This window comes from Rhinatrema bivittatum, chromosome 7, assembly GCF_901001135.1.
Source record: "Rhinatrema bivittatum chromosome 7, aRhiBiv1.1, whole genome shotgun sequence".
Classification (NCBI taxonomy): domain Eukaryota; kingdom Metazoa; phylum Chordata; class Amphibia; order Gymnophiona; family Rhinatrematidae; genus Rhinatrema; species Rhinatrema bivittatum.
In genome coordinates, this window is record NC_042621.1 from 258,274,510 (window position 1) to 258,302,398 (window position 27,889).

The window sequence follows — 27,889 nt, forward strand, 5'->3', positions numbered from 1 at the left end:
CTCTCCACTCCCTCCCCTCACTCACCTCCCCTCACTCTCACCCTCACCTCTCATTCTCCCTCCCACCTCCCCCTCATTCTCCCTCCCACTCCCTCCCCTCACTCTCAGCTCCCCCCTCATTCTCCCTCCCACTCCCTCAGTCATTCCCCACCCATTCTCAATCCCCTCCCTCACTCTCAATCCCACACCCTTCCCTTCCCTCTTATGCTCTTCAGCGTGGCCTGCTCATGGAGATGGGATGTCTCCGGGGATCCCTCCCCAGTGCACACCTCACCTGCTCCATGCCACCGCTGCCACATTTCCTCTCGATATCGCTGCCGCCGCTCCTCCCACCTATTGTAGCTTGGCCCGCCTGACACTCGCATATCGCCGCTGCTGCTCCCGATATCGTCGCCGCCGATCCGCCGCTGCTGCTCCTTCCAGCGCCATCTTAGTTCCGCTCTGACCGACGTGCTCTCCCGCCCGCGCATGCGCAGTAGAGCTGCTCTCTACTGCGCATTTGAGGGCCGTCGGTCAGAGCCCATTTATAAGGTAGATTACTGTTGCATGAAAAACTGACACATCTCCAAAGTCTTAAAATAGAAAGGGTAATTTTCAATGTCCCACAGAGGGCTAAAGTCTGTGGACTTTATCCTACATTTTCAAAGCGGATGTTTGTAGAACCCAGTATAGCATACAAAAGAGCAGGTGTAACTTGTGTGTAAATCCTTTCTCCACCTAACTCTTCCCCCGAAACATCTACTGTACTTACTGTGCACATAAAAGTATGCCTGACATCTTGTTAAGCACTTAAATGTACATGCATAGGCTCCAAACTGATTTTGAATCAGCAATGTATGTGGAAACAGGACTCTGTGCCTATAAATCCATTTGAAAGTCAGGTCCATAAAGGTTTTAAAAGCATAAGTTCTCAGCAGGCCTGTTTTTCAGAATACCCACAATAAATTTTCATCAGACATATTTGCATTTATTTGGTCCAGGAATTGCATTAATTTGTATATGTTGGCTAGTCTGGAAATCATACCTGTTTGCAGCTTTTTTTTTTTTTTTTTTCCATTTATAACTTTTATTGGCAGAAAACAAGACAGAAATGCACCAAGTACATAATAAATGCAACCAGAATAGAACAGAAAGAAAATACATGCGTATTTTCTGTTCTGTTTGCAGCTTTTAAGGACTAGTGTTGAGACCTCTGGCTTAGAAATTGGGAGGCTGGAATTTAGCACTACATAGCTGGATTAAGTAGCAACTTATCCAGCTAAGGAATGGCCATTAAATAATCGCCCATGTTCAGGAGCTGCCACTTATCTGGATAAGTATTTATCCAGTTAGGTAGTTAGCAGAGTATCTTGGGGGCAGGCAATGGGTGGATGGGGCAGGACTGCTTATCCGGTTATCTTAACTGGATAAGTGTCGATATTCAGACTTACACGGTTAAGTTAACCAGATTTAATTTTTCTGGCTAAGTAGTGATTTCTTACAGGATATTCAGCAGCATAGTCATGCTGCTGAATATCCCATGTAAGTTAGCCGGACAAATTGTACTTGGCTAACTTACTTAGACAGCCAGCTTTGAATTTTGAGACCACAGTGCTCAGGACTGAAAAATATTGAAATATAATTATAAAAATTGACCATCAAATTGGATGACTACTGTCTTGCTGTAAAATGCTTCTAGGATCCTATGTACTAACCCATGTTAATACCAGGATGGTAATATGAGTTATCTGCCACTTTTAATACCTGTGGCAAGCCACTACCTATTACTTGCACAGAGCTACTGTCCAGTAGTTATAAAGAACAGTATAGCCAAATCATTTGTAGGAAAATAATATCTTTATTCTATTCCCAAGTGTGTTACTTCATAGATACAATATAGTTCTACTTTCTTAGTCACTAGGGTATTCCAGGCATGTACAGGAGGCATTAAACGCAGGCTGGTACAAAATCCATGCAGCAACAGAAACATCATTTCTACTTGTGACAAACCCTTGGGATCTCCACTAGATGGCCCTAGCCTAGGACAGTCATGGGGTTAGGTGAGAAGCATACCATTTCCTAACAGCACCCCTGTGAGGATGGCTGGAAGGGTAAGCTCCTGTCTGCTCAAAGGTAGGCAGAATGGGAGTTTGGTGTGACATTTTTCATTGCATTTAGAAGGAGAAGTATTGCAGTCTTTTTGGTCCTGGTGTATATATCAAGACCCTCTTAAAAAACCAGGACCAGACATTTAACCTGGTCCATCTTAAGGCTAGGAACCAAGAGAACATCAAGCAGCATTGTGTGGCCCTAAGGAGGGGAAATAAAGAATAGGCCCAGGAGGGACCAAGAAGTCCCTGGGATGGAGGAGAAGGTACATATACTGCTGAGATTAAGAACATTCTTTGTTCTGGTTTAAGCTGTTGATATAAGCAGTTATTTCTGCTATTCTGTTGCATTGTGAATAAAGTATTTTCTGTTGGGAAAGGCCGGAGTCCAAACTGCTCTGCTCTCCAGGCCCTTTTAAGCCCAAGACTACTTGCACAGGATCACATATGGTATTAGCAGTGGGATTTTTGTTCTAAATGCCAGCACAAAACAGAGACCCACTCCAAAGAAAAAAAAGGGGAAAATTTATTTTTGGGGCCTCATTGCAGTGGCAGCTGAGAGTTAAGTGCAGCAGGCTAAGGGGGCCTGCACAGATAGGACAGCATAGTGAGTTAGAGCCAGGTAGACAAGGGGGGTGGGGGGGGGGGGTTATTTGGAAAATAAAAGAGAACATATTTTTCTTTTCCCTTTCTCCATGACTTTGGAGATAGGGAACGGCTCTGGTTATAGGGGGAAAATATTCAAGCCAGCTTGAAGCGATTACTCCAGGCCCTCACATGGGGCAACAGCAGTTACAAATGGTTGAGCATAACTAGTATGTCCAACAGCATGTGCTACAAGAACAGTTTACACAATTAGCACAAGCTGTACAAGTCATTATAGCACGGCCTACCCCACTATCTCCCGTGGTAATTAAGATGACTCCAGGCAAGGACCCAGACTGTTTTTCAGTCAATTCTGAGTGAACCACCTGGTTGTCAGGATGGCCAGAATCTACATGGATCAAATACCTAAGGAATCTACTGACAGGCAGCAGCTAGATGGCCTTTCAAGCTGGAAACCCTGATGGAAGGGCCAACTATGCAGAAGTTAAAGCCACCATACTTGAGAGAGCTGAGTATAACCCAGAAGTGTACTGGTGGCAACAGTTTTGGAGGGGAGTCCTTCAACCTGGGGAAAATCCACAAAGCCTTTTCTACTGGCTAAAAGATATAGGCTGGAAATGGCTACAGCCTGAGGGAAAGTCAGGCACTGGAGTAGCCAAACTGATTTTACATGTGCAGTTTGTGGATGGCTTGGATCCACTTGTGCAACAGTAAGTACACCAGCACCTGAAAATTACAATAGAGGCAGCCTTCAAAGCAGCAGATGCTCTCCATCAGACACACACTGTTCCAGAGTAATCCAGGCCATCTGAGGGACTGCCAACATGGATCCTTGGATGTCGCAGTCTGAAAGCAAGAAACCAGACACAGGATCCTGGTCCAGTGCTCTGCTTCAGTAATGGAATGAAAGAGCACTTCGGCTGTGTCTGTCCTCAAGCAAGCAGTGATCCTATAGATGTCAATGGGAGGACCACCACATGTTTGCAAAATTGTGAACAGTCCCTGTTTGGGTTTTTTCATTTTTGTAATTCCAGTGGCGCTGGATGCCTCTCCCACACAAGCACTGGTAAACTTGGTATGCGTAAAAACTCTTATCTGGAGGAAGTTAGTAAAGCAAGTACAGATCAACCATGAGAAGGGTGTGACCCTTGTTTGTGTACATGGTGACCAGCAACAATACCCAACCAGCCAGGTTCTACTGATGACTCTAGCTGGGCAAGCTAGCATAGAAGTGGGAGTACTTCCCAGGCTTTCATAACTTGTTTATCTGGGATGCAATTATCTAGAGTTTAAAACTCTCTGGTGCTAGCTTATGACTAGATCGACCAGCTCAGACTATATAAAGCATCTCTCCCTGAGATCTTGCCATTAAAAGAACTGAACTTAAATGTCAGGGAACCTAAGATGTTCAGATCACGATGGCAACATTGGAGGAGAAAACGTGTTTGGTAACAGTATTTAGAGACTGCCAGGGATAGATTTCCACTGGGATAGAGAAGGTTCCCCAAACACTCCATGACCCTGTAGTTCCACCAGAAGAGGCTGGGAAGAGTAGCCTGAATAGTTTTAGGAATACTTAAGGGAAGGATAAGCCAATCAAGTCTGCCTAGAAAAACAGAGACATAAGAACATAAGAAGATAAGACTTGCCATACTGGGTCATTAAGCCCAGTATCCTGTTTACTACAGTGGCCAAGCCAGGTCACAATTACATGCAAGGATTCCAAGGGGTAGATAGATTCCAAGCTTCTTATCCCAAGAATAAGCAGTGGATTTCTGCAACTCTACCTTAATAATTGTTAATGGACTTTTCCTCCAAAAATTTGTCCAAACCTTTTTTAAAAGCAGCTACACTAATAACTTTCACCACATCCTCTGGCAACAAATTCCAGAGCTTAATTATGCATTGAGTAAAAAATATTTTCTCTTCTTAGTTTTAAATGATTTACCTAGTAACTTCATTCTGTGTCCCCTGGTCATTGTACTTTTTGAAAGAGTAAACAACTGATTAACGTTTACTCACTCCATTCCACTTATTATTATATAAGCCTCTATCATATCTCCCCTCAGCCGCATTTTCTCCAAGCTGAAGAGTCCTAATCTCTTTAGCCTTTCTTCATAGGGCAGTAGTTCCATCCCCTTTATCATTTTGGTTGCCCTTCTCTGTACCTTTTCTAATTTTGCTGTCTTTCTTGAGATATGGTGACCAGAACTGCCCACAATACTCAAGATGAGGTCACACCATGGAGCAATACAGAGGCAGTATGATATTCTGTTTTATTCTTCATTTCTTTCCTAATAATCCCTAGCATTCTATTTGCTTTCTTGGCTACTGCGGCACACTGAACAAAACATTTCAATGTATTTTCAGTGATGACACCTAGATCCTTTCCTGAGTGGTGACTTCTAATCTGGAACCTTGCATTATGTAGCTATAATTTGGGTTACTCTTCCCTAAGTGCATCACTTTGCACTTGTTCACATTAAATTTCATTTGCATGCCCATTCTCCCAGTTTTGCAATGTCCTCTTGCAATTTCTCAAAATCCTCTTGTAATTTAACAACTTTAAATAAATTTGTGACATCTGCAAATTTGACCACCTTACTTGTTGTTCCCACTTCCAGGTCATTTATAAATATTTTAAAAAGCAGTGGTCCCAGAACAGATCCCTGGGGCACTCCACTATTCACCTTTTTCCATTGGGAAAATGTACCATTTAGCCCTACTCTCTGTTTTCTATCTTTTAACCAGTTGGCAATCCACAATAGGACACTGATCCCTATCCCATGACCTTTTAATTTCCTAAGAAGTCTCTCATGAGGGACTTTGTCAAATGCTTTCTGGAAATCCAAATTCACTATATCAACTAGCTCACCTTTATCCACATGTTTATTTACGCCCTCAAAAATATGCAGCAAATTTGTGAGGCAAGACTTCCTTTGGCTAAATCCATGTTGACTTTGCCCCATTAAACTATGCTTATCTATATGTTCAGCAATTTTGATCTTTATAATAGTTTCTACCATTTTGCCTGGCACAGACATCAGACTCACTGGTCTGTAATTTCCTGCATCACCCCTTGATCCATTTTTAAAAATTGGCGTTACAATGACAACCTTCCAGTCATCAGATACCAGAGATGATGATATTGATAGTTTACAAATTTCTAATAGCATGTCCACAGTTTCATTTTCAGTTCTTTCAGCACTCTGAAATCGTTGAAAGGCAGTAGACGAGGACCAGAAGGCTCATCTGCATACTGCTCCCAGAAAGTCTGCTTAGCATAAATGGTGCTATCTATAGATAACAGGATAAATTAGCCATTAAATTCCTCTCTGGAAAGTTGACTACAACCTGACTTAGCTCTGTAATAGACTGAAGAGACTCTGAGGTAGCTCCTATGCAGGAACTCTTGCACATGCTCAGTAGAGTTCAAATCTCTACTAGCTTGGAGAAACAAGTCCGTTCGGTGCCACTGGATGATGTCACCCATAGATCATGGCTAACTTACTTTCTCTACCCCTCTCTTTCTTAATGTGGCACTACTTATTTTCTCACCTTTATCTTTGGAGTGTTCTCTATAGAACCTTTTAGGTCTCTGGCCAGGCTAGCTACTTTCTCTACATCTCTGAAATGTTGCTGGCTGTGCAACCTGCAAACTAGTCATAATGAGAAGCAGAATGCAACAATTTTACCACAGCAGTGTTAAAAAGAGTGCAGCCATGCTAACCTATCACATTTGACAACTCAGATTTCATTTCACAAACCTGTCCAAATTAAAAAGGGCCAGTTAGTTCAAATCCTCAAAGATTCAAATATGGCTTCCATGGTCCTCATGACACCCCTCACTGCCCCAATGTCACTATCAAGCCTCTGCAGTCTGCAAATCTCTTTGCACTCCCCAAGCAGCTAAGGACCTCTGGGATCACCCATAAGTGCAGGTAAATGCATCAATGCACAATTTTGATTTTGGCACTGCGGCTGTAGGAGAGAAACTGGCTCCATCCTACCAGCAAATATTTGAAAGATGTAAAGGGGTCAGGTGTGCCTGGAAGCCCTTGTTTAGGAATGGCCTAGGTGGTGGGTCCAAAAGTCCTTGTCTGTTTTTTTTAAGGTGGGGGGAGGAACAGGGGATGGAAGCCTTAATTTGCATGGCCTGTTATGGCACTGAAGTTAATTATACCTCCTGAAGAATAGTTACATTTTGTTATTGTACATTACAGTATTAATGATAGATAGCATATCCAGAATTAATACCTAATGAGGTAATTTACATTGTTTTTAAGTTTAGGCATTTGAATGCATGCTAGCATTAATACAAGTAAATAGGGAACATTAACACACTTAGTACATGGGCATTAGCTAACACCTGCATAATGCAGGTATTAATGCTAATACCCATTAGTACATAGGTCCCTTAATTATTAAAAGTTGAGCTAATGCTGTTATAGTATACGTGCTTAGGTATACTATAAGACTGGAGGCTAGAGTAGCAGACCTGGAGAAGCTGAGGCAGACAGAGAGGTATATAGATGAGACCTTCAGGGATATAGTAGCCAAGTCCCACCTCTAGTCTGGCAGCCTTGGTGCTGCCTTGGAGAAGGAAGGTCTTCCGATCAGACAGCATCAATCTGGTGAAGCAGGAAATGATCCTGTAACAAGGACCTGCTCCCCAGGTGGTGCATTGTCCTCTCACACCGAGGATGTGTCTCCCAGGGCTACTGCCCAGGAGGGAAGGGTTAGGTCAGCTTTCATAGTTGGTGATTCGATTATTAGGAATGTAGACAGCTGGGTGGCTGGTGGGTGTGAGGATTGCCTGGTAACATGCCTACCTGGTGTGAAGGTGGTGGACCTAATGCATCACCTAGATAGGATTTTAGACAGTGCTGGGGAGGAGCCGGCTGTTGTGGCACCAAGGAAAATGTGGGAGGGAGGTTCTGGAAGCCAAATTTAGGCTCTTAGATAGAAAGCTGAAATCCAGAACCTCCAGGGTAGCATTCTCTAAAATGTTCCCTGTTCCATGCTCAAGTCCCCAGAGACAGGCTGAGCTCCGGAGTCTCAATGCGTGGATGAGACAATAGTGCAAGGAATAGGGATTCCGTTTTGTAAGGAACTGGGGAACCTTTTGGGGAAGGGGTAGTCTTTTCTGAAGAGATGGGCTCCAACTTAGCCAGGGTGGAACCAGGCTGCTGGCGCTAACCTTTAAAAAGGAGATAGAACAGCTTTTAAACTAAATCAAAAGGGAAAGCCGACAGTCGCTCAGCAGTACATGGTTCGGAGGGAGGTATCTGCGAAGTATACTAATGAAGCATTAGAGTTAATGCATCCCAACAGAGAGGTTTTAATAATAAGAGTAGTCCAAGTGCCTATAATTAAAGACTCACCTAAGCAAAAAGATTCCAATTTATCCCTGTCAACTGAAAAGCAGAATGTTAATACAAACAAAAAACACACTTTAAAATATTTGTATGCTAATGCTACAAGTCTAAGAAGTAAGCTGGGGAGTTAGAGTCTATAGCAGTGAATGATGACATAGACTTAATTGGCTTCTCAGAATCATGGTGGAAAGAGGATAACCAATGCGATAGTGCTATACCAGGGTACAAATGATATCTGTTGTGACTGTCGCTGCTTGACGTCTCCGCTCCGCCCTCCTCATTTTGGTGACTCCCTCTTGCTCAAGTGGAAGGTTGGCTGCCGCGGCGTCCTTCAGCCGTCTTCCTCCGGCGTCCCTGGAGCAGCTCGACGCTGCATTCCGCCATGTTTCACAGGAGCCTAGGGGCGTATGTGCGGCGCGGTCCCGACTGATGTACCAGCAGTGGCGCAAACCTCAGGGGCATCCACCTGAGATGACGTCATCCGTTCCGGATATAAAAGGTCTCTGAAATCGCTAACTGATCGAGTTAGCAAGGAGTTGGACAAGGACCAGTTTCGCTCTCTCCTAGCTACTCTGCCCTCCTCGGACTTACCAGAGGTACCTGCTCCTCGGGGGCCTCGCTCTCTCTTTGTTTTTCAGGTCAGTCAGGAACTGGTACTCACTCCTCGAGGGCCCATGTTCCCGGACTGGTTACGGAATACCTCTTCTGCCTGGAAGTCATCGCTACCTACAACACCAGTGAGTCACCATCTCTCTCTCTCTCAGAGCTTTCTCTGGAACCAGGTAGTCACTCCTCGAGGGCTACTTCATTCCAGCTCCTGGGCTGCTTCATGAGACTACTGTGTGAGTGTTACCATCAAGGTTCTGTTCCTGAACTCTGCATACCCTGCTTACGCACTATATTCAGTTTCTCTACAGTTCAGCCATCCTGAGATCGCTGTTCCAGTGCCTGAGGGACTACAGCCCAGCCGGGCTCTTCCAGCTCACTACTGCCACCTCTGGTGGTTCAATATACTGTTTAATAAAAGAACTAGTGTGTGTCTGTCTCCATACCCTGAGCCTAACCAATGGTCCCTCTCAGGAACTTCCCCCGGGGGTGTGGTCATCTACCACCGGCCCAAGGATCCACCCACAACCACCTCAAACACCAACAGATTGCTAACTCCCACCACAGATACTTCAGATTGCTAACTCCCACTACAGATACTACAATATCACAATGATAGAGAGGAGCAACTTGGTGGCAGGGTGGCGCTTTATGTCTGGGATGGCATAGAGTCCAATAGGATAAAGATCCTGCAAAAGACTAAATTCACAATCAAATCTTTATGGATAGAAATCCCTTGTGTGTCGGGGAAGACTATAGTGATAAGAGTATACTACTGTCCACCTGGCCAAGATGGTGAGACAGACAGTGAAATGCTAAAAGCTAACCAAATTGGTAGTACATTAATAATGGGAGATTTTAATTACCCCAGTATTGACTGTGTAAGAGAAACATCAGGACATGCTAGAGAGATAAAGTTCCTGGATGGAATAAATGACAGTTTTATGGAGCAATTGGTTCAGGAACCAATGAGAGAGGGAGTAATTTTAAATCTAATTCTCAGTGGAGCGCAGGTGTGCAATTCTGGTCATCACATCTCAAAAAAGATGTAGTTGCATGGAGAAAATGCAAGGAAGGGCAACCAAAATAAGGAACATGGAATGGCTCCCCTATGAGGAAAGGCTAAAGGGCTGTTCAGTTTGGAGAAGAGATGAAGGAGGAGGGATATGATAGAGACCTACAAAATCATGAAAGGACTTGAATATGTTAATGTAAATCAGTTATTTACTCTCTCATATAATAGAAAGACTAGGGGGCACTCCATGAAGTTAGCAAGTAGCACATTTAAAACAAATTGAAGAAAATTCTTTTTCACTCAGCGCATAGTTAAGCTCTTGAATTCATTGCCAGAGGATATGGTTAGGCAATTAGTGTAACTGGGTTTAAAAAGGGTTTAAATAAGTTGCTAGAAGAAAAATGCATAAACTGCTATTAATTAATAATCAATTGTAGCTTGAGATCTATTTAATCTTTGGGTACTTGCCAGTTACTTGTGACTTGGATTGTCCACTGTTGGAAACAGGATGCTGAGCTTGATGGACCCTTGGTCTGACCCAGTATGACATATCTTATGTTCTTATGTAACATTTATTCATTTGTAGTAATATGAATTAGGAAACATTTTGAGCTTTGTTAAGACTCCAGTGAAGTTTTTTATAATGTTCTATATGCATATATTTACTATTCTGCTGAGAGACTAAATGATCAAATAATAGGATTTCTCTTGAATGATATACAGTTAGAGCACATTTTAAACACTCCTAAAAGAAAGAGTTTGACTTGATCCCCAAGTACTTGGGGACTTCACTGGGGTCCCTAAGTACCCAAAATTATGATAGACAGGTTTATCTTGCTTGTAAATCAGCATCTGAAAATAATAATTCACATATTTAACATTTAGAATATAAATTATATTAAACAGTAAATGTGAAAGGAATAGATAAGATGGTAATACCTCTGTTATGAGGGTCATAGTGAATGTATACTTATAAAAATGAACCATAAGAGTGAAAAATTCAGGAACATACAAAAAATGATCTCACTCTATTTATTTTTATTTATTTATTTAAAATGTTTTGTATGCCGTCATTCGGTTTCGCCATCATAACAGTTCACAACAGTTACATTAGTTAAACAAACGTTGATTCGCCATAACGGTTCAGAATAATTACATTAGATAAGCAAAAATTGAGTTGTATTAGAGAACATTGTTACCTTATATTTTTTAACGATAGAAATTACATCATGGTTATTATATAGATTAGGTAGTTATGCTAGCCCATTGGATGTGGCTATGTGGAGTGTCTTGTGAATTCTTGGGTTGTCTTAGATTTATGTTTCTCTGAGGCTGTGGACTTTTCTTGGTGTTTTCTTAGGGCCAGATTTTAAAAGCCCTGCGCCAGCGCACCTATTTTGCATAGGCCGCCAGCGCGCGCACAGCCCCGGGACGCGCGTAAGTCCCAGGGCTTCGTAAAAGGGGCAGGGAGGGGTGTGTCCGGGGGCGTGTCCGGGGTCAGGGGGCGGTTCGGGGCGGGACTGGGGGCGTGGCGCCGGCCCAGGGGCTTGGTCAAGGCCTCCAGACCAGCCCCTGGGTCAGGTGATGGCGTATTAGGGATAGGGCACTGCATGCAGGAAGATCACAACACCCCTGGTATCAGGGATAGGGCACTGCGTGCAGGAAGATCACAACACTCCCAGTATCAGGGATACGGCAGTGCATGCAGGAAGATCACAACACTCCCGGTATCAGGGATAGGGCACAAGTTCTAGTAACATTGACTGATCACATTACTTTTTTTGTCAAGCTACCAACCGTTTCCATTTCCCATCCCCCCAACCATCACCTCAGTGGGAACCTTGGTAACATCAATAAATAAGAGGGCAGCCAGCCAATAGGAATACATACTCATTCCTAAACTGACCTTAACTGAAAAGTGTCAATTTGTATCCTTTTCTGTTAGTGCGCACTAACCCGATTAATGATTTTTTAACGATAAATCGTTAGAATTCCTATTGTATCGTGTTCTTTAATGATTTAAGATGATTTTAAAATTATCGGACGATAATTTTAATCGTTGAAAAACGATTCACATCCCTACTATCCATCACCACGTCTCAGCATGTACGCAGCCTCGGCATAAACCTAGACAACCACTTCAATCTAATAAAGTTCATCGCCACCACCCTCAAAGATGGCTTTTTCAAGCTTCATATGCTAAAAAAATTAAAACCCCTTTTATACCTTTATGACTTTCGCACTATTCTCAAAGCCACTATCCTAGCCAAAGTTGATTACTGCACTGAGGTGCTTCCAAAAAATGCAACCCAACCTTTGCAGATGCTACAAAATTCAGCTGCCCGAATCCTCACAAATGCCCACCGTCACGATCATATCACGCCAGTCCTCCAACACCTACTTTGCCTGCCTATCACTTCCAGGATAATATACAAATCACTCACCATCATACATAAATCCCTACACAACCAAAATATGCATTGGTTTACAGAGCAATTCAGATTTCGCAAACCTGACAGACCCACTAGAACGCAGCATCAGGCAAAACTACAGACACGCTTGCCTAAACTCACTAAACTTGTATCCACTAGAGAACGCTCACTCTCCATAGCACGACCTGCCCTTTGGAACAAGATGCCCCCCAGTCTTCGCCAGGAATCATGCCCCAGGAAATTCAAACAGAACCTCAAGACCTGGATGTTTAAACAGGCATACACTTGATCACACTTGATCTATACGCATCCGCACACCCCCCCCCCTCCCTTATCTTACCCCTTTTATTCTCTCATCTTATCGGACCTACCGGCACTTTACACTTAACCCCACCTTCCCTCAATATTAATTCACTGGTATTACCCTCCCCTGATAGCTCTTTCACTAACCCCATCTTTTAAAGCAATGCCATTATCTCGTTATTCTTCTGTACATTTTTGTACATATTTCCATTGTTATGCAGTTCCTGTTAACTTATGAATTTGTATTGTAAAGCCTGTTGCTATTTTTATATATTTTTCGTGTTTCTTGTAAAGCCTGTTGCTGCATTATGTTTTCTTGTAAACCGAGGTGATGTTCCAAACGTGCCGCAGCATATAAAAACACCCAAATAAATAAATAAATAAAATATTTTAAGTAAATAAAATGACATAGAAATATGTCCAGAGAACATATTTTACAGTGAATGGTAAGGTCCTATGACCATAACTATTTTTTAATGAAGCAAAACTACAATACATACAGTTACAGTAATTACTAGCATACATAAAAAAATAAAAATGTGTGACTCAATCATTGACAAGATATGTATCTTATCTTAGATCTCTTCCCCCCCCCAAAAAAAAAGAAATTTGTTTCTCTGATTGACAATTAATTGCTTTTCTCCATTCTTCCCTTTTCTCTTGCTGTTTCTTCAGGATTACTGGCTGTCTTTGTTATACAAACGACTTGTTGGCCCAAAGGTACTGGCAATTCATGTAGCAGGTCTCCAGAGGAAACCACGGCCTGGAAGAGTAATCCGAGACAAGCTCAGAATCTATGCCCACTGCACAAGCTATCAAAAGTAAGTTAATATATTAATCCTAAATGCAAAATTTCTCATGTCTTTCCTACCACACTTTAATGGAAGAAAGGTTTCACAGATTATTACAGATATACTATCTGTTCTTGTCCCCTGATGTAAAATGCAGACGCATTGCCTCAGAAGTTTCCTTGGGTTTCTGGTTCCCAGGAACTAGGGGAATGATAACTATTTTGAGGGACATTTGTGAAGAAAACGTGCCTGCCTAAAGGTTCCATTAAAATAGACTGGGTTAGGATGAATTTGTAAAGGGTCAATATAGTGAAGCTCCATGGTGAGACCGCACCTTGAATACTGTATACAATTCTGGTCGCCGCATCTCAAAAAATATATAATTGCAATGGAGAAGGTACAGAGAAGGGCGACCAAAATGATAAGGGGAATGGAACAGCTCCCCTATGAGGAAAGACTAAAGAGTTTAGGCTTTTCAGCTTGGAGAAGAGGCGGCTGAGGGGGGATATGATAGAGGTGTTTAAAATCATGAGAGGTCTAGAACGGGTAGATGTGAATCGGTTATTTACTCTTTCAGATAATAGAAAGACTAGAGGGCACTCCATGAAGTTAGCATGTGGCACATTTAAAACTAATCGGAGAAAGTTCTTTTTCACACAACGCACAATTAAACTCTGGAATTTGTTGCCAGAGGATGTGATTAGTGCAGTTAGTTTAGCTGTGTTTAAAAAAGGATTGGATAAGTTCTTGGAGGAGAAGTCCATTAACTGCTATTAATTGAGTTGACTTAGAAAATAACCACTGCTATTACTAGCAACTGTAACATGGAATAGACTTAGTTTTTGGGACCTTGCCAGGTTCTTATGGCCTGGATTGGCCACTGTTGGAAACAGGATGCTGGGCTTGATGGACCCTTGGTCTGACCCAGTTTGGCATGTTCTTATGTTCTTATATTCTTTCCATTGCCTTAACTATTCCACAACAGGAAGGAAGAACATCCATCTTTGTTGACTTTGTTGTGCTGCTCCATTGTATATGTCTGTTACTGTGTTGTATCTGCTGGGTTTTCTATGGATGCGTATGCAAGCATAAGGGAGGAACATGCCATATGCTTCTACAAGTGCATTCAATACCTAGCTTACAATTTGATTACTTACAAGTTCTCCTTACCTGTAAACCCTACAAACATTTCTCACTAACAAGTTTAGTGCAGCACATCGTTACATTTCAATAGCAGGAAATATGTCTCTGACTTCTCCCTAGCACTATAAACAAAAAAATGACATTTTCACTTTATACATGAGTTTTCACCATGAAAACTACTCACAGTAAGGATACATGATCCTAAGATGTAATTCAGCATTTTTTGACTGTTTAAAACATTTATAATAGCCAAATTTCAGTTCATTACAATTAGTGCAAGTAGCCAGCTCAAAGGAACTTACTAATTTAATTTAAAAATTTCTGTTCAACCATTTATTTATTTATTTAGCACCTGAAATACTGATACAGTAATGGTAGTACATACATAGGCGAATTTTAAAAGCTGGACATGTGCCAAAATTGGGAGATGAGCCTGTAACTAGCACATGTGCATGTCCACCCGGTTTTATAAGCTGCCTACATTTATTTATTTATTTCGGGTTTTTATATACCGGCATTCGAGAACGCAGACCCATCATGCTGGTTCACATAAAACAAGGGTGCATCGTAAACATAAACTAAAACAATGGTGCGGAAAAAGGCAGTTACATATAACAGGGTGATTAGAACTTGGCAGAGAAAGAAGAGAAAGGACAGGTTATTAATTCAAACATGTGAACGATAGTGGAGATGGTTAATCATGGTGTATGTGAAGGTAAGGATGGGCAGGGTTGAGATAGATCAGTTTGAGTCCGGGAATGCTTGTGAGAATATCCATGTCTTTAGTCTTTTTTTGAAGGTTGAGATGCATGTTTCCAGTCTGAGGTTTGAGAGGATGGAGTTCCATAACGGTGGAATGGCTGTAGAGAATGCCCGGTCTCTTAGTGTGATGTGTCTGGTAGATTTGGGCGGTGGTACCTGTAGCGATCCTTTGTATGCATCTCTTGTTGGTCTTGATGAATTATGTAGTTGGAGAGGGATTTGTAGGTCGATGGGAGCCAGTAGGTGGATATTTTTGTATGTGGTAAGGATGGCCTTATATATTATTCTAAAGTGTATAGGTAACCAATGGAGGCTCTTTAGGATGGGGGTTATGTGATCCCTTCTCCTGGAATTTGTCAGTATTCGTGCAGCTGCATTTTGTACCATCTGAAGCGGTTTGGTGTAAGAAGCGGGAAGACCAAGTAGGATGGTGTTACAATAGTCTAATTTTGAAAAAATGATTGCTTGCTGGATGGTTCTGAAATCTTGGGCATGGAAAAGAGGTCTAATTCTTTTCAGCACCTGTAGTTGGTAGAAACAGTCTTTGGTTGTTTTGTTGATAGTGGCTTTGAAATTCAGGCGATTGTCAATTAGGACTCCTAGGTCTCTCACTTGTGTGATTGTTGGTGTGTCTTGTTGTGTCGAAGTGATGGTGCTGTTCTCAGAGGTGATGAGCAGGAGTTCAGTTTTGCCGGAATTTAGTACCAGGTTTAGGCTGGTGAGGAGGAGCTGAATTTTTTGAAGGCATGTGTTCCAGTAAGTCAGCGTTTTTGCAAGGGAATCCTTAATGGGGATCAGGACCTGGATATCATCAGCGTACAGGAAATGTTTGAGGTTGAGGTCGTGCAGAAGTGTTGATGCATGACTATTTTGTATCAGGCAAAAAAATGGGTGGAATGTGGGTGGGGCATGGGCATTCTGGGGCATGGCTAAGAGATATGCATGCAAGTAACTTTGTGCCTGGGCATGTGCCCAGGAAAATTTCAGTACATATTTACCTCTGCTATAGATGAGGTGTAAGTCTTAATAAAACTATTTCTAGGCATCTCTGAATTGTTTGAGAGGTCTGGGTTGACTGAGGGAAGTAAAGGATAAAGAAGCAGGGGGGGATTTGGAGGACTAGCTCTAGACTGGGCAAACTAGTGGACAAACTGGTGAAACTGGTCATGGGCTGGATGTGCATCTGTTATAAAATTCCCTCACTTGCATGTCCCAAAACCAACTTACGCTGCTATGCACGCACAAGCTTAAAATTAGGAGTACCTATACACATGCCATGGCTATTTTATAACATGCATGCAGGATATAAAATTGCCACGTGCACATATACACATGTATATCTGTGCCCGCACACCTATTTTAAAGTTACTGTCAAAATTAGCACATATAACATACAATGAGTATAAAAGGTTAAGACAAATCGGAGGAGGGAGGCTAATTTAGTTACCAGGCATGGCAGAATTGCAGGAGGTATTAGTAGGTAGTTTTGATATATGCTATGCTGTTGAGTTAAGGTTTATCCTGAATAGTTCTGAATCAGGGTCTTCAGGCTGGTTAGAGTGATGGTATGGATTCATTGTTTCTAAGAACTTTTCTGGAAGGACAGATCTAAACAACCATGCGTTGCACTGTTTCCTGAATCCTAGGTAATCCTTTATAACTCTTACTTCATTTGGAACAGTATTCCACACTTTGGGCTCCAGCGAAAAGAAAGCCCTGTTTTTTATTGCAGTCAATTTGGCTTGGACTGTGTAGAGGGAGATCAGACAGATCTTTTTTGAAGAGTGAAGTTTTCCATTTGATGTATAGAAGTTCAGTGGATCTCTAAAGTATGTTGGGCCCATGTATTTTAGTGCTTTGAAGACCAGGGAGAGAATTTTAAATTTAATTCGCCAAGGTCTAGGCTTGGGTCTGAGGCAGGGCCCAGCTTCAGGTTCCATTGCTGAGGCTTAGGCCTAGGGCTAAACCTGTGATAGTGGCAGGGCCTGAGGCTGAGGCCCAGGTCTAGATCCATGTCCAACACTGGGTCCCGACTGAGGCAGGGTGCTGTCACTGAGGACCCGGCCTGGGCCTAGGTTTGCACTGATGCCAAGGACCAGGCCTAGGCCCAGATCCGATGCCGGGGTCCAGCCAAGGCCAGGTCCTGTTGCTGAGGCCTGGACCTGGGCCTAGGCCTGATTCCAGGGCCCAGCCCAAGGCTTGGTCCCGTTGCCAAGGCCCAGACTTAGCCCCAAAGCTTAGGCCTAGGACTGACTCTGAGTCCTGGCTGAGGCCAGGGCCTAAACTTAGGCCTAGGCCCAATACCTGTGCCCGGCTTGAGACCAGAATCCATCACACTCTATCTTATTAAAAAATCCTTAGCTAGAAGGATATAATCCAGTTTGATATCAACATTAACACTGCTGAGTAGAGCATGTAGTTTTGTTCATTCAAATATTTGAGATGCCATATAGCAAATAATTGCAATTCTCTAAATAAAAAATTCACATCTATATATATCCCTTTGGTTTTTATGCCGGTGTCTTTGATGGTTTGCAATTGATTAAAGGATAATCATCACCCCCTACTACCAATTTAAACTCCTCCCATTGTGCCAAATTTTAACTCTAAGTATTAAGTGCTTAAAGATGAATAATATACATTTTTTATAATAGTCCCAAATAAAATTGTATATTGATCATTAACATATGTGAATTGTCTTTCAAACTCAAAGGGAGCATTCTTATTTATTAAACTAGCTATTCCTGCTTGTTTCCCTGTGTAATAAGAATAAAAACATTGTCCAATCCATTCACCTTTCAATTTCTGATGTTCTTGGTAATCTAGATGAGTTTCCTGAATAAAGACTGTATTAATTTTCCATTTCCTAAAAGTTGTGAATATTTTTTCCTCTTTATTGGAGAATGTAAACCATCAATATTCAAAGTACAGATTTTACAGACTAGCCATAGTACAGTAAAATAGTTTATCAAGCATAAATAATTTCCCAAAGAACAAAAAAAATATGCACACGTTCTCATTCCATATAGTAATTGTTTGTTTATTAACCGTATAATAAGAAATACTCATTTGCTCAGTCCATGCATACAACTCTCATGCATATCATTCACATAGCCATTAATGACTCCCTCCTTCCTCCCAGGGTCCTTCAGTTCCCAGACTCTTCTTCCCTCTTCCTTAAATGTTCTCTCTTTCTTCCTTCTTCCTCTACTTTTTTTATGGGCTCTGAAGTAAACTCTTAGGGCCAGCAATAATAAGAGAAATGTCTTGATATCCTTGATATCTTGATAATCCTTAGATTTGAGATGTTATCATGTCAGACAAAATAATATATAAAAAAAAAAGAATGGACAAGAATAAAAGCAGATTCTTTGGATCCCTGGCTATAGCTGTAAACCTCATCCACTAACAACAAGGACCCATTTTGGTAGAAGATGAAAGTTATACAGATTGTTCTCCATTCCAGAATCAAATAAAGTCACTTCTTATGCAAAGGACTCATTATTCTCTGTGTTCAAGCTATTATTCCATATCCCAGCAAAAATCTCTGATGTGTTTTCAAAACATGTCATTTACAAAAACTAGGATATGTTTCTGATTCAAGATCTAATTCCAGGGTCAGAACGATGATCCCACACCATATTAAACAAGGATTTTAATAAGTGAAAAACATTCTCTCTCAATTCGGTACTGGTTTTCTTGTAAGTTTCATTACAAAAGCATTGTTCTGCATATTCCAGTCTGACACTTCATGCATTGCATTCACTGTCTTAAGTAGTACATCTTCCATGTGGGTTATTATATCTAAACCATGCCAAGTATTTCATATTCATTGTGCAAAAGTTCCCCCTTCACATGCATCTTGTCCACTGCACACATACTGTAGTCTTTTATCCCTAAAGATGTCACCAGGATATTTTCAAAATAAGTCACCAGCAAAAGCTTGTATCTACTTCTAAAATGAAGTTGAGTTTGCAAGGGATGAGCTCATCACCCCAATCCAAAATTAGACAAGATATTGTGATATTTTAAAGATCAAAAATGATTACACATCATCCCATAATTTGGAAGCAGTCTTCATGTAAAACTCAGTCCACCTACCTTAGTTTATTATTCACCATATTTCCCAATCTAGACATTTTTACATTGCTTCACAAGCTGGAGTGATACATAGATAATATGTTGATAATTTCTAAGTCGTTAACAAAAACCATTCACAAATCTTTTATGTAAAGTATGAAGACATAATCGTTCTCATGGACTGCCTGGCAAGACATAAGTATGCAGTAACTCTAGAGCAGTTTAAAGACCTTCCATAAAATGCTTCATTTCATCTTTGTTATTGAAAATCTTCATGATACCCAAATAAAAGCGAAAATGTGATACCTTAATGATAAAACTGTATACAATAAGGCATAATCTCCTTTCCAATACTTTAGCTGAGACATCTGGAAACAATAGCAGATTATGATTTTCATACTTTAACTCCTTTTTGTAAGAAAAACAGTCAAACATTTGACTGTCCACATAGGTACCCATGCCATAAGTGATATTTAAAGGTGATGCTTCAGAGGAAATGAAACAAATCTCAGTAAACCTGGAAGATGCAATAGGGCAAATTGACAAACTAAAGATTAACAAATCACCTGGACTAGATGGTATACATCCCAGAGTACTGAAAGAACTGAAAAATTAAATTGCAGACCTATTATTATTAATCTGTAATTTATCATTCAAATCAGCTATGTACCGGAAAATTGGAGGGTGGACAATGTAACGCCAGTTTTTAAAAAGGGTTCCAGAGGTGATCCAGGAAACTACAGACTGGTAAGCCTGATGTCAGTGCCAGGAAAAATGATTGAAATTATTATAAACAACAAAATTGCTGAACATATAGATGGTCATAGTTTAATGGGATAAGCCCCACATGGGTTTAGTCAAGGGAATTCTTGCCTCACGAATCTGCAATATGTTTTTAAAGATGTGAATAAACATGTGCTAGTTGATATAGTGTATCTGGACTTTCAGAAAGCATTTGACAAAATACCTCATGAGAGACTCCTGAGGAAATTAAAAAGTCATGGATAGGAGGCAATGTTCTATTGTGGATTGAGAACTGGTTAAGAGATATAAAAAAACTGAGAGTAGGGCTAAATGGTCAATTTTCTCATTGGAGAAAGATGACAAGTGGAGTATCCCAGGGATTTATGCTGGGACTGCTGATGTTTAGCATATTTATAAATGACCTAGAGATGAGAATAATGAGTGAGATATTCAAATTTGCTGATGATACAAAATTATTCAAATTTGTTAAATCACAAGAAAACTGAGAAATTGCAAGAGAACCTTGTGAGACTGGGCATTGAAAAGGCAAATGGCATTTAATGTGGACAAGTGCAAAATGATGCACATAGGGAAGTGGAACCCAAATTATAGTCACAGGCAAAAGATCTAGGTGTCATCGTGAATAATATGTTGAATATGTGTGCAGCAGCAGCCAAGAAAGAAAATAGAATACTAGGAATTATTAGGAAAGGAATGGTGATTGAAACAAAATATTATGATGCCTCTCTGGTAACGTGGCCAGTAGTGGCTTAGGTAACAACCATTGGGATAAAGGAGGCAGACTCTGGCTGTTTCCTTATGTGCAATTTTATTTACAATGCAAAACACAATACAGAAGAAAAGCTGCTCAGCTTGCAGTTCTGACAATAACCAACCTCATATTACAATAATTGATTCACCCAATCTCCGCTGAAGTGAGACCAAACAATATATATAATTTGTGTACCCCAATATTAATCTCACCCACCTGTGTTAATTTTATTGTGATAATTTTTATTTGCTTCAATTAAAAAATAATATAAAACGGGAAAAGGTAAGTTTCATACGTTTGAATGCATGCCTTCCACGGCCTTGCTTCATTTATGTAGTGTAATCATTAACTTACCTCCCTCCCGATCCCTTTATTTTTTATATATATTATGTATCTTCTTTTTTGAAACAATTTATTATAATTGATGATTAAAATGTCCACTATATAGTGCCAGTATTAGCTTTTTTTGCTCTTTTTACTTTTTATAAAATGTCCACTTTATATTTATAATCAAAACGCCAATAACTTGCTATGGATTTCTGCCGAAAAAACTTCTCAATGATTTATTCTCTTATGAAACCCCGTTTAGGTGAAAAATTATTTCGACAAAGAACTGTCCATATGGCGTTTAATATGGACAGATCTTTGTCGAAATAATTTTTCACCTAAACGGGGTTTCATAAGAGAATAAATCATTGAGAAGTTTTTTCGGCAGAAATCCATAGCAAGTTATTGGCGTTTTGATTATAAATATAAAGTGGACATTTTATAAAAAGTAAAAAGAGCAAAAAAAGCTAATACTGGCACTATATAGTGGACATTTTAATCATCAATTATAATAAATTGTTTCAAAAAAGAAGATACATAATATATATAAAAAATAAAGGGATCGGGAGGGAGGTAAGTTAATGATTACACTACATAAATGAAGCAAGGCCGTGGAAGGCATGCATTCAAACGTATGAAACTTACCTTTTCCCGTTTTATATTATTTTTTAATTGAAGCAAATAAAAATTATCACAATAAAATTAACACAGGTGGGTGAGATTAATATTGGGGTACACAAATAACCAACCTCAAACAGAACAGATCTTAGCATAATCTGGCTTCCTGTCTGATCCCCTGGGGATCCCCCGGGGTCTGGCCCGAGTGCAGGAGATCGCTCCTGGACCCCCACTGGACCATCAGGAGCTTTTGGAAAGTCTTGGGGGACTCTCCTGAACCCCCACAAGACTTGCCAAAAGTCCAGCGGGTGTCCGGGAGCGACCTCCTGCACTCGGACCGTCAGCTGCCAGTATTCAAAATGGCGCCGATAGCCTTTGCCCTTACTATGTCACGGGGCTACCGGTGCCATTGGTCAGCCCCTGTCACATGGTAGGAGCACAAGATGGCGCGGGCCATGCAGTGCTCCTACCATGTAACATGGTCCGGCCAATGGCACGGATACCCTGTCACATGGTAAGGGCAAAGGGCCATCGGCGCCATTTTGATTAGTGGCAGCCGACGGCCCGGGAGCGGGAGATTGCTCCAGGGACCCCCACTGGACCACCAGGTACCTGTAAAACGTTTTTAGGGGGGTCGGGAGGGTGGGGGAAGCTAAGGTATTAGTTTTAAAGGGTCGGGGTGGGTTTAGGGGTTATTTTTGTGTGCCGTTTTTCCCGCCCTCCCCCAAAACGATAAGAGAACCCCCCCGATCAATATCGTGGGGTTTTCCTATTGTTTTAGGGGAGCCCCCAATTTCTGACGATTTTTAAAATATCGTCCGATATTTTCAATCGTCCGAAGCCCGATTCACATCCCTACATGCTATCTAACTCACACACATACACACACAGGATCTCAAACACACATGTTTGCTTGCCCATTCACTCTCTCTCCCTCCCTGGAACTAGCGGCAGCAGCAGCCTCTTCCCAACCCTAACCTCCTTCATTTTCAGCCCTCGCGCAGAGGAGGCGTCCCATCGGCCACGGGGGTTGATGTTCTTCTTCATTTTTCTCTGAGCCACGCTGCTTATTCCTCCTGCCGCGTCTCTCTTCTGTTCTTCGGGCTGACACTGACCACACTAGCATGGTCTCTTCTTCCCGCGCACACACCCGCTGCTCACCACTTCCTCTTCCGGGGGGGGGGGGGGCAGGAAGAAGAGACCATGCCGGTGCCGCTGACTCCAGCTGTTCTGCCGCATTCCGCCCAGGCTGACAGCATTTTAAGCCCGGGCAGAGGAGGACCGGGGAGCAGCTGGGTCAGCGGGGGACCGGGAAGTGTGGCGACACACCTGCGTGTTCTTGGCGACACACCAGTTGAGAACCACTGGTTTGGAGGGTTCAAACTAGACATGAAGTGTCCGTAGAGTATCTCAAACTATGGGTAGTCCCTTCTAAGTACCACAGGGTATGGGAGGTGAGGCAAAATTCCCACCTTTAGGGGTCATCAATACAATGTGGCCTGTAGGGTATTGTTTCTGGTTCCTATGTACACAGGTGAGGGTTACTGTTTCCTTACGCTCGATTGATATTTTCTCGGCTAGGTCTCTCTGGAGCAGAGTCCTTAGACTCCCTGAGTCCAGTAGGCTTTGGGTAAGGAAATCCTCCACTTCCACCAGCATCATGAACTCGCTCAGTCTAGGTTACAAGCCTTCCACCAGGTTACAACTAGGAACCTCTGTTAATCTACACTCCTACTCCTCATCTTCCTGCCAGGGATAGTCTTGCACTGTGTGTGCTTTCTCCCCACAATGTGAGCATATCTGTGGGTTTAACTTTGGGGCTGGGCCTTCCTCAGAACAGGTTACTTTATTCCTGTGAATTCAAACCCCCTGACTGGGCCAAGCCAGTAGGTTGATATCCAACGACCTGCGGTCTTTGAAAATGCAGACCCTGGCAATGTGGCATCATTGAAAACACTCCTGGGGGTCCAGACTCGATGTTCATCCCCTCTATGGAGGCTTAGCTTCCCCTGTATAGGTCTTTGAATCCAACACATTTGCATAACAGCATGCTCTGTTGCGAGCTGTGCTTGGTAAAAGTTATCAGCCATCTCCACAGCAAACTCCAAGGTAACCTAAGAGTGTTTACATATGCAGTGTCACATGTTTGGGTGTAGGCCTTCTATGAATTGCTCGAGGAGGAAGATATTGGCTACTTCGAGGCCCAATTTCCCATCAGGCTGTAGTCATTTCCACTCAGGATCCTTGAGCTGGAGCAAAAGATTTCAGGGACTTTCCCTAGGGTGGAAGATCCCTCTCCAGAACCGGAGCTGATTCGCCTCTGGGGTACAGCCTGCTTTCTCCCATATGGCTTCCTTCACATCTGCATAGCTAGTTGTCCTGTCTGGATTTGCTGCCTGAAAGGCAGCCTGGCTGTTGCCTATCAGCAGGTTCCTCAAATAAATGATCCAAGAAGCTTCTGGTCACTCCACCAGTAGGGCAGTTCGTTTGAAGTTTATTAAGAAAGGCTTCAGATCTTCCCCTGGGCCTATCTTTGGTAACAATGGTGATAAGGCCTGTGGCCTGATTATGGCAATCTGCACTGCCTGTGCTACCTGAGTTAGCAGCGTACTTTGCTACATAACTTTTTCTCATAGTGGCTGCTACTGGCCAATTTGTGTGTTACCGGGGAGCGCTAGGAGAGCAGTCCCCCTTAGAGGGAGTGTGCCCTTGGGCCCCTGGCACGAACCCGCGCCAAGGGTAGGTGTAACGTGGGTGGCAACAGGCAGCCTGACCCCCAGCTGGACCTGCATACCTCTGGAACCAACTGTGGAGTGTTGGTGATGAACAGTCCTCCACCGTTCCCGGCCCTTTTGGACCTGCCACTGGGATGGCAAAAGGCAGCAGGCCGGACTCAGGGTGTGGGCAGACGAAGGCTCAAAAACAGGAGACAAAGACTCGGGAACCACAGACTGTAGACGTAGACTCTAAAGCAAGGTACTGTAGACATAGACTCTGAAACAAGCAGGGAGGTTCAGACGTTGGCACTGTCCCTCAGGGCACCCTACACAGCCAGTAATACTGGTCTGGTCATGGACCACCCTGTGCCACATCCACGGGAGCAGAACCAGCGCAGGAAAGGAAATATGCTGCACAAAGCAGTCCAGGGTAATGTACTGCACACCGGCAGTCTGAAGCAGGCTTACTGCACACCGACAGTCTGAAGCAAGTTAAAAACATCAGGGTCAGGAATAAACATCAAGAGACATCAGGACGTGCAAGACACCGAACACCAAGCTGAAACAAACAACGAAGGCCTGATGGAGCACTGGACGAGGAGACATCCAGAATCGTGTAACTCCAATGCAAGGCAAAGCATGAGTGCTGGAGCAAGGTTTTTATAGGCCAGAAGCAGGCAACTCCCTGGGAGGAGTCAAGATGGTCCGCCCCTTGCTGGCTCCATAAGAGTGGAGAGGAGCCACGGGCCCGCCCCTTAGGAGAAGGGCGTGGCCCACACCAGAGCATCTAGGCTGCAGTGGTGCAAGCCTCAAGTAGGCCCCAAACCACACTGAAGGCCTCCCAAGCCGTGGAGCAGGATCCGGACAGTTGCTCAGGCGAGGCCCTGGCTTCGGAGCGGCCTCCAGAAGAAGGTGAGATGCCTCCTGTGGCACAGCTACAGGAGGAATCATAACATTGTGTTGTAGGGTGGTCTGCAATTGCTGCTGCCATATAGTGAGAATCTGGATCATTTGCTCTATCTTCCCTGCTTTCCCATCTGCCTCTAAACTGGGTGCTTCTCCAGTGAAGGAGAAAAAAGAAACAACTTGCTGGCCTGTCTGGCCCTTAATTACTGCTTGAATCCTGACTGCACAGATGGGGCTAACTCCCTTGGCATGTTGTAACTTCAGCTAGGGGAGTGAAACCAGGAGGCCCCAGGAAAAAAAAAAAGATTCTGGGTTTGTTTGTTTTTTTGCTGTGGATGTGGGCTTCTGCCTGTGCTTCCTGCTTAGGCAAGAGATCCCACTGCTACCATCTTATACGGTAACGTGGCCAGTCATGGCTTAGGCAACAGCCAGTGGGATAAAGGAGGCAGGCTCTTCCTGCTCTTTAAGTGCAATTTTATTTACAGTGCAAAACACAATACAGAAAAAAAGCTGCTCACCTTGCAGTTTTGACAATAACCAACTTTAAACATAGCAGGTCTTCACATAGTCTGGCTTCCTGCTTGCTCTCTGGGGCCTGTCTAACCCTTCTGGACCCTGACTCCTTATAGTATGGAGAGGGGAGCCTTTCTTCACCTAGAATCCCTTGCAGGGCTGATCCTTATGAAGGACTAGACTAGATAGCTGTGGCTGGTCCTTTGAGGTGGTTCAAGGGAGTTTCCTTGAACCACCTCAAAGATATAGTGGAATTAGAAAGCATACCAATAAGGGCCCTGAACTTGGTGGTTGGTGAAACAGATAAGTATGGGAAAATAAGTGTGGGAGCTTGCTGGGCAGACTGGATGGGCCGTTTGGTCTTTTTCTGCTGTCATTTCTATGTTTCTTACCAATGCAACAGTAAGTTTTTACATAGTCTTTCCTATGGAGCCTCTTTGGGGTATAGAACCCATCCCTTCTGAGCCTATTATTTTGGTTCAGACTGCCACTGGAAAAAAAAAAAGGAAGACAAACAGAAAGCTTTAGGTTGGCCTGTCACCACCGAAACAGTATTGCCGTTTGGCACTGTTTGGTTTTTCTTGGGAGTCCCGATGTCATCTACTTGGATTTCAGCAAAGCTTTTGATACGGTCCCACACAGGAGACTGGTGAATAAAATGAGAAGCTTAGGAGTGAGTGCCGAGGTGGTGGCCTGGACTGCAAATTGGTTGATGGACAGAAGACAATGTGTGATGGTAAATGGAACTCTCTCTGAAGAGAGAGCGGTTTTAAGCGGTGTACCGCAAGGATCGGTGTTGGGACCGGTCCTGTTCAATATCTTTGTGAGCGACATTGCTGACGGGATAGAAGGTAAGGTTTGTCTTTTTGCGGATGACACTAAGATCTGCAACAGAGTAGACACGCCGGAAGGAGTGGAGAGAATGAGACGGGATTTAAGGAAGCTGGAAGAGTGGTCGAAGATATGGCAGCTGAGATTCAATGCCAAGAAGTGCAGAGTCATGCATATGGGGAGTGGATATCCGAATGAACTGTATTCGATGGGGGGAGAAGGGCTGATGTGCACGGAGCAGGAGAGAGACCTTAGGGTGATAGTGTCTAATGATCTGAAGTCGGCGAAACAATGTGACAAGGCGATAGCTAAAGCCAGAAGAATGCTGGGCTGCATAGAGAGAGGAATATCGAGTAAGAAAAGGGAAGTGATTATCCCCTTGTACAGGTCCTTGGTGAGGCCTCACCTGGAATATTGTGTTCAGTTCTGGAGACCGTATCTCCGAAGAGACAGAGACAAGATGGAGGCGGTCCAGAGAAGAGCGACCAAAAATGTGGAAGGTCTTCATCGAATGACTTATGAGGAGAGATTGAAGAATCTAAATATGTACACCCTGGAGGAAAGGAGGAGCAGAGGTGATGTGACACAGACTTTCAGATGCTTGAAAGGTTTTAATGATCCAAAGACAACGACAAACCTTTTCCGTTGGAAAAAAATCAGCAGAACCAGGGGTCACGATTTGAAGCTCCAGGGAGGAAGACTCAGAAACAATGTCAGGAAGTATTTCTTCACGGAGAGGGTGGTGGATGCCTGGAATGCCCTTCCGGAGGAAGTGGTGAAGACCAGAAGTGTGAAAGACTTCAAAGGGGCGTGGGATAAACACTGTGGATCCATAAAGTCTACAGGATGTGAATGAATGTGGAAAAAAAGATTTGCATTCACAAAAAAGCGGGGAGTAGCTTGCTTTTTACGGCAGTTACTACCCCAAACCAAATAAGCCTGCTACTTCACTTTCAATGCATATCAAGCATAGCTCTCTGCTTCAGTGGCAGGGGGGAAAGACTGATACTTCTCGCATATCCAGCATAGCTCTCTGCTTCAACGGCAGGGGAGAAAGACTGATACTTCACGCATATCCAGCATAGCTCTCTGCTTCAACGGCAGGGGAGAAACACTGATACTTCACGCATATCTAGCATAGCTCTCTGCTTCAACGGCAGGGGAGAAAGTCTGATACTTCACGCATATCCAGCATAGCTCTCTGCTTCAATGGCAGGGGAGAAAGACTGATACTTCACTTTCAATGCATATCCAGCAA

The 27,889-nt window shown here is 42.9% G+C and overlaps 1 protein-coding gene across 3 annotated transcripts in view; it reads left to right on the top strand.

The window, feature by feature from the left end:
* HPSE2 (heparanase 2 (inactive)) overlaps window positions 1-27,889 on the top strand; it is a 1,066,536-nt gene that overhangs the window by 975,287 nt on the left and 63,360 nt on the right. For all 3 annotated transcript variants that reach the window (XM_029610101.1, XM_029610102.1, XM_029610103.1), the window contains one exon: window positions 13,103-13,248. In XM_029610101.1, the coding sequence (XP_029465961.1) occupies window positions 13,103-13,248 (146 nt within the window). The remainder of the gene's footprint in view (window positions 1-13,102; window positions 13,249-27,889) is intronic.